General features: G+C 35.2%; 1 protein-coding gene across 1 annotated transcript; it reads right to left on the bottom strand.

The window, feature by feature from the left end:
• Window positions 1-1797: 1797 nt before the first annotated feature.
• On the bottom strand, window positions 1798-8274 carry LOC132556697 (uncharacterized). Its single transcript, XM_060221131.1, has 2 exons — window positions 7763-8274; window positions 1798-2257 (listed from the first exon to the last, which is right to left on the bottom strand). Exons 1-2 carry the CDS (start codon window positions 8272-8274, stop codon window positions 1798-1800), a joined length of 972 nt encoding a protein of 323 aa, XP_060077114.1.
• Window positions 8275-8542: the final 268 nt, after the last annotated feature.

Here is an 8542-nt window from a genome sequence, read left to right as displayed (position 1 = left end):
GTTACAACAACGTGTAGTGATATATATTCTAACAGCTGTTACAACAACGTGTAGTGATATATATTCTTACAGCTGTTACAACAACGTGTAGTGATATATATTCTAACAGCTATAACTTACAACAACGTGTAGTGATATAAATTCTTACAGCTGTTACAACAACGTGTAGTGATATATATTCAACAGCTATAACTTTCATTAAGGTTCCTTTCATTATCAACATTTTACATGATGAACTAGTGTCTTTCGCATGAAGTGTAAATACCCTTTATTGATTTTCATATTCGTTCCAAATGTAACACTATATTCTTACAGCTGTTACAACAACGTGTAGTGATATATATTCTAACAGCTATAACTTACAACAACGTGTAGTGATATAAATTCTTACAGCTGTTACAACAACGTGTAGTGATATATATTCAACAGCTATAACTTTCATTAAGGTTCCTTTCATTATCAACATTTTACATGATGAACTAGTGTCTTTCGCATGAAGTGTAAATACCCTTTATTGATTTTCATATTCGTTCCAAATGTAACACTATATTTGATTGGTCAACGGAACTGATTCACGAGCGTATAACCACGATATACCGTTGCTGGGGCCACTAACTCAGATTTCTGAAATTACACACAAAATCAACACTAAACATCGGTTTTTACATGTTTAACTATATATGAAACAGAACAGAGGTAACTGGTTTTTAACAAGTGTTTTATGTATGTTTCTAACACAGATATCGACATTTGTTGGAAGGTCAACGAGGCCGCACTTTATAGTCGGTGAATCATTCTATATTATTGTTCATTCTATCTTTGTTTCTTCCTCATTGGCCATAAAAATGTTATTTCTTTCCCCAGTTTATAACTAACATTATTACCAATAAACCCTATGTTGTGTAAAGAATAATGCCACTTCCCGAATAGTGACAAGGCTGTGGCTATATCCAATTAGTACAGCTATAAAACATTGTCAACTATAAGGTTGGCTTCACTTCGAAATTAAACAAAATCAGCAGAAAATATATTAAGACAAGTGATTTTCAGATACACAATGTAACTTCACCAGGCGTACATTTGATTACAACACATTGATGGGGAGATAATTCACAAAGTAAATTACATATCACTTTCAAAATATTGCCGAGAAACTGAATCCTGTGACGGGGATATTCAATAAAAAATGTTCTCTAAAGAGGATAAATTGTTGAACACAACATCGTTATTAACAATATTAATTGGCAGGAAACAGCATTGCTCTTTAAGAAATCATGTAAATTAGGTTGACAATATATATTTGACGGGTCATAACGAAGGTTTCGGTATCATTAGGTACAGGAGCCGATTAGTAGATCGTACGTAATTAGGAGAGGAAACTACACTTCGTTAATCAGTTGGACGATGCTTTGATCGATGAAGTTTCATCAGTGGTAACTAGAAGAACACAAGGTGATGCCTCTCTCACGATGAAATGTAAGCCATGTCGTTGTTTGAACATTAAATATTGATAAGCACGTGACCATACTAAATTATTAACACAGCAGGAAAGTCATTGATATCTATAGCACGTCCTAACATTTATTTTTAGATTTAGATTTATTTTCAATGTTTATTTCTCTGTGATATCAATTTACTGTGCGGCATATTTTAGGTGTCCTTTTTGTTTGCTTCCTGTCTTGTTAAGTCGTCACTCTACATTTGATTCGTGCCACCTTCTAATAATCTACACACACATTTATGAAAAACCCAGCTGAATTAGTAAGCATTCCTACAACTATGTCTTGTCTGAGGTATTCATGCTGTAGTTATCACTCCTGGCCTCGGGTGCCTACTTTCTGAGACACGTGTCTGAACTGTCTGATCGTCCGTTTCTGCCGGTGCCGTCCGCCTCCTTCGTTTGATGATGATGTACACTATTCCATTCAAGATTCCTCCAATGTTGGAGAACGTGGTAACGAATTGGAAGATGGCTTGTGGTACCTCGGCTATAAGTTGCCACACTCCATAGAACGCCATTGCCCACCACTGGATGAAGAAAGCCATGACAAACAAAGACATGGACTTGGCAGCTCTGTGAGATGCCGCCACTGTGGACGCGTTTTTACCGACAGTGCCTTTGATCCTCTTGGCCTCGGAGCGGATTCTTGTCCAGGTGAGGACATACATGATGATGTTGATGGCTAGGACGAGCAGGAGAGGAACAGTGGTGAAGAAAATGTTGGTAATTACGCCCTTGACACCATCAAAATAGCAACTGTAAAAAATGGCAAAAGAATGAAAAAACTTTTAAAATAACAAATGTCACAAATAAAATGTGTTGATAGCAAAAAAAGCCAAACTTTGTACTAAATTTCCACACTCTATACTTTTCGTATCTCTGTATAGATATGAATTTTAATGATATAATCCAATGAGATGAACATTATCCGAAGTCAATGCAGTAGTACCAACCTACCATAACCTGCGTATGTTATCTCACGCACAGTCTATTCATTAAACACCATATCCATTGTTTATTCATACGCATAATACACACGTGTATTATTGGTGACAGTTAAATCTATTGGACGAGGCATTAACAGTTGACCCAACAATGATCTGTGACCTCGAACTACTTTCGCCACGTGCGATTGTTTTCATCGTCTGCTGTCCATCATCAACATGGCTGACAGTGACGATCTGTCATTCTTGCCGGCGGTCAAGATCGGTGATGCGGTAAAACTGTGTGGAGGGGAAAAGGGTATAGTAATTGGTAAATGCAGTAATTTTGGTTTCCCAACCTTTGATATTGTGATGTACAGTTCTGATGAAAGTGATCAGAAGTTCTCGAAATTACACGCCATCTTAATCGTGTCTGCATTCACATTTTCCCGCGAAGAAGCACTACTCTTATACGCAATAACATCTATTTCCAAATTATTTTTTTTAAAAGATAAACAATTGGTGTAATTTTGTAACGTGTTTCAATGAACTAATGTTACGGGATGTTTCCAAACAATATTACTGAATAGATAAGTCTTTTGCATCAAAAATAGCGATTTTGTCTCTTTTTGCATATCAATGAGCCAATCAGACAACCTACGATGTATTCTTACGCGAAAGTGTCAATGGGGGCGAAACAATGTTGTACACAATATATATATTTTTACGTTAAAAGGTTATGGTAGAAAGAAGTTCTACAACTCATGACAGTTGATTATCATCGTTATCTAACTCGAGCCTCGTGTCTTTTCTAAAAAATTAACTAACTCGAGTTAGATAACGATGATAATCAACTACCACTCGTTGTAGAACCTCTATTTTTACGATGTTTGATCATGGTGTTATTGTCCTATTTTGATGCAAACGTCAAATATTTACAGGTTCCTTGTAAAATTGGTTTCAATGAACAAGTACTTCATTGATTTATATAGAAGTGTTGGTAAAATTATACGTTATTGTCATTTTTTTGTCTGGGACTTTTTTTATAAAAAAAAAAACAATTGACGTCATCATAAACTGGGAAATCCCCTTTTTGTCCATGACATCGCGGCAAGCCTACCCTACCTTAATAAATGATACGGAGTTAAATGTTGTTCAATACAAGTATTTCCATGTATCTATCGCTAATTAAAATATTTAATTTCCAAAAAATAAATATTTCTAATGGTTATTCATGTTGCGTTTGTAGTCTGTCATTTTGCTCTCGCGGAAGAATGTAGAATTTAGGAAACGTGAATGGTGATATTCACGCGACATTCAGACACTTGTACCGTGGGATTTTTTTTTACGTCGTGGCGGAAATAATGGGGTGGGAGAAAAATAATCAACCCCTACCCTCAGAGGATGTGACAGAGAAATGTCCAACCCTCGGGGTGATTTTTTTGTAGTCTAATCCTCGGCAGAGCCTGGGGTCAGACAACAACAAAAATCACCCCTCGGGTTGGAGATTTCTCTATCACACCCTCAGGGTAGGGGAAGATTCTATTAGTCACACATTATTGTACTTCAATGACTGAGAAGAGAAAGAGAAATTGATATCCATTAGCAATAGTTAAGCTTATAATAAAGATATATAACGAAATACTTATCTATTGAATGGTTACTGCGAGGTTTAAAATAAGTTGATTAGAAAGTTATGATTTAAATAGTAGCACATTCCCTGATTCTTTAACCAGTATATTGTTAAGATATCTATGGATAAATAGATAATATCTATGGATAATCTATGGATTACTGACCGGAAAAATCCTCTAGAAGTGTATCCTTGATATATTGAACCATTAACATCAGATCTTATCAAGAAATTTTCGGTCAAGTAGAAAACAGATTCATTATCAATTCTCCTCATTTAGGTCAGGTAGAACGATGTGAAAATTGATTAAACAAAATCAGGACCACTAACTTGTCGCACGCAGTGGTATTTGTACCGACAGAGTCAACTGTTTGTTTGATAATGAGTAGACAGTGATTAATGAACCAGAATCTACACCTACTCTCTAGGTATACGGCTGTATATATTGCATTTAGCTTGAATCAGATATGATACCTGAAAGATAAGATAAAAGTAGGAGTTGTTTGATTACGTTTGGTCAGGTAATGAGCACTGTCCGTACGACTGACAAGTTTTAGAAGTGAGAAGTATATACATGTGTATTGAAGACACGTGAGGCTATTACCATCAATGTCTCAATTTCCTAATTGCAATTAACGACTTAATCGATTGGAATCAACTAAAGCTTTGTAGGTAAAAAACATTGCATTAGATAAATGAGAAATTTCCGCCTTAACTAGATATAATCTCCTCTATTTTACACCTATTTCGTGTAGTAAATTTAAACTGTATTAGGACATTGATCTATAGCGTCTGCAGTATAGGAAGTGTTTTCTTTTTTAACTCAGTTTTGGTCAAATATCTATTGTCATTACATATGGCAAATTTGAGATTGTCTTTATGAGTATTTAGATATATGTCTATGGTTTCCTGGGGGACCATAGCAATTCTAAGGAATTTCTCCGAGAGTGTGTGATATACTTACGACAAGCATCCCACGCTTATTTTTCTTGAAATGATGTCGTGACACAGGTCACACCCTCCAATAGGAGGTTTCGCTTTAAATGACTGAGCCAAACAATCTTTATTCAAATCTCTACTTTTCACTCGAATTTCAATTCCTCTTTTTTTTTAATCTTCGCAAGGTGATGATGTCTATGATGACAAATTCATTGACGTTTTACATGGGACATTTCCTGTGCAGTCATCAATTCTAGGAACACTTATCATACATATACTTATAGAGGGTCATAATGTAAATATCAAAATGAAGCGGAAAATTAGATAACCACATATATACATACCTGAAAGCCAAATAGATTTATCATATCTACATTGTCTAGTTACAGTGAAAATTAATGATACCCCTGCCAACTGGATAAACTAAAAATTAACGATATCATTAACTATATCCTCATTAACCATTAGCTAAGTACAATAAAAGTGAACCATATCCTTATTAACTGGGTACAATAAAAGTGAGCCATATCCTTATTAACTGGGTACAATAAAAGTGAGCCATATTCCCATTAACTGGGTACAATAAACATGAACCATATTCCCTTTAACTGGGTACAATAAAAGTGAACCATATCCCATTAACTGGGTACAGAAAACAGTGAATAATATCCCCATTAACTGGGTACAATAAACGTGAACCATATCCCCATTAACTGGGTACAATAAACATGAACCATATTCCCTTTAACTGGGTACAATAAAAGTGAACCATATCCCCATTAACTGGGTACAATAAACGTGAACCATATCCCCATTAACTGGGTACAAGAAAAATGAACCATATTCCTATTAACTGGGTACAATAAACGTGAACCATATCTCCATTAATTCGATAAACGTGAACCATATCCCTATTACCTGGGTACAATAAACGTGAACCATATCCCCATTAACTGGGTACAATAAACGTGAACCATATCTCCATTAATTCGATAAACGTGAACCATATCCCTATTAACTGGGTACAAGAAAAATGAACCATATTCCTATTAACTGGGTACAATAAACGTGAACCATATCCCCATTAATTCGATAAACGTGAACCATATCTCCATTAATTCGATAAACGTGAACCATATCCCTATTAACTGGGTACAAGAAAAATGAACCATATTCCTATTAACTGGGTACAATAAACGTGAACCATATCCCCATTAATTCGATAAACGTGAACCATATCCCCATTAACTGGGTACAAGAAAAATGAACCATATTCCTAATAACTGGGTACAATAAAAGTGAACCATATCTCCATTAATTCGATAAACGTGAACCATATCCCTATTAACTGGGTACAATAAAAGTGAACCATATCTCCATTAATTCGATAAACGTGAACCATATCCCTATTAACTGGGTACAATAAAAGTGAACTATATCTCCATCAATTCGATAAACGTGAACCATATCCCTATTAACTGGGTACAATAAAAATGAACCATATCCCCATTAACAGGGTACAATACAAGTGAACCATATCCCCATTAATTCGATACAATAAACGTGAACCATATCCCCATTAATTCGATACAATAAACGTGAACCATATCCCCATTAATTCGATACAATAAACGTGAACCATATCCCCATTAATTCGAAACAATAAACGTGAACCATATCCCCATTAATTCGATACAATAAACGTGAACCATATCCCCATTAATTCGATACAATAAACGTGAACCATATCCCCATTAACAGGGTAAAATATAAGTGAACCATATCCCCATTAATTCGATACAATAAACGTGAACCATATCCCCATTAACAGGGTACAATATAAGTGAATCATATAAGCGCACACACATACATCTGAACCAAATGAAGTAAACATATGTACATCAAATATATGTACATTGTAGATACAGTAAAATGAAGCAATTTCAATATGAACCAGAAAAATATATACACACATTAAGGAATAAAAAATATCCAATTTTACATCAACCAAACAAAAATTAATGATTGATAGAAACTTGTGAAAATTAGTCATATACACATTAACTTGTTATCGAATTTACCTATTAGGTTGTAACTTGATAAAGGTTCACTAGAATTAAACGATATGTAATGACCGCTTTAGATATTATTTGCAGAAAAACACATTTGAAACTTTAATTTATCATACTTTCTTGAGATAGATTCTTTATAGAATTCACTTAATTTACAATAGATAATAAATCTAACTGAGCGTAAGTAATTGTATCGGCGCTGGAAGTGTTCAGATAAAAACAGGAATACGCTGGCATGTAAAGAAAATCTCTCACTCAACATTTACTCTCTCCCTTATAAAAATAGCATTGGATTTGTCCTTTGTACTGAGAAGAGCTGTTGTGTACTGAATTAAATTTGCAGAATTTTAATTCAAAACGATGCACAACATTCACAGGAATCTGAATATATTTAATAGAATAGATATCATTTGTTTTCTGTGAGAAGCTACTCGACAGCTCAATTTAAGATTTGGTGCATCGACAATAGCGAAAATACACTTTCTTAATAGTATTGATAGACTGTGATAGAATGGCATCCGTTTTTAGTGAGTGAGTGAGTAAGTGTGAGTGAGTGAGTGAGTGAGTGAGTGAGTGAGTGAGTGAGTGAGTGAGTGAGTTACTCATTAATTTATGCTATCTTACTTTTAGACTTCTCATTGACATCCTCTTTTCTTTTCAATTTCTAACAAAATCTTACGTAAAATATACATACAATGCTCCATTTGGTCCCAGCTGTCCGGCAATACCTGCAGCAGTTGAACAAACACAAGGCATTCCGAATGTCCACAATAATAATTTCCAGTCATATTTCCCGAAAGAGATATGCTTCCGAAAAAATATCAAGACAAAGGCATTGATAGCAGCGATATTTACGAGCAGATTTTGCGCTGTTATAAATTCGGCCAACATGAACCCATAAAACTGGCAAAGTGCCAGCGGATACACATGGTTCCTGGTCAGCACTATATGTCCGTGGTCAAGGGTATGACAAATGTTGAACAACCCGTCACATAATGCCAAGTAGACGACAAATCGCTCACTTTTAGTCCAAGAGAAAAAAGTTTTAATGTTTTGAGATTTGAATGAAAATGTAAGAACTAATATTGCCGATATAAAACTCAAGGCAATACATGTCATAGCTGGTATATGTATCAGATAAAACTGACCGTTGTCCAGTCCATACACGTCCAGATCGTAACCACTTAACAGCGTTTTATTCTTCATGCTGTCGGAAATCTGAGATAATTACACAAAAGCTCAATAGTTTTAGTCCTTTAGTGAAGACCTTTTTCTTTGTGAATCAAGATACTTCAACATACATTGAACAGCTGCCATGTTGTGGGAAAACTTTATGTCTATACAATCTTTTTTACAATCACGCTGCTGCTGACAATGCCAACTCAACCAAGAGGACCTGGTACTTCAAGAGTACTGTAGAGTAGTGTTAGGCGAGCGAACTGGTACTCCAAGGGTACTGTAGAGTAGTGTTAGG

This window comes from Ylistrum balloti, unplaced genomic scaffold, assembly GCF_031769215.1.
Source record: "Ylistrum balloti isolate Yb309-2 unplaced genomic scaffold, AGI_CSIRO_Ybal_v1 Utg370584, whole genome shotgun sequence".
In the NCBI taxonomy this organism is placed as follows: Eukaryota; Metazoa; Mollusca; class Bivalvia; order Pectinida; family Pectinidae; genus Ylistrum; species Ylistrum balloti.
This window is presented reverse-complemented; position numbering and strand designations above follow the sequence as displayed.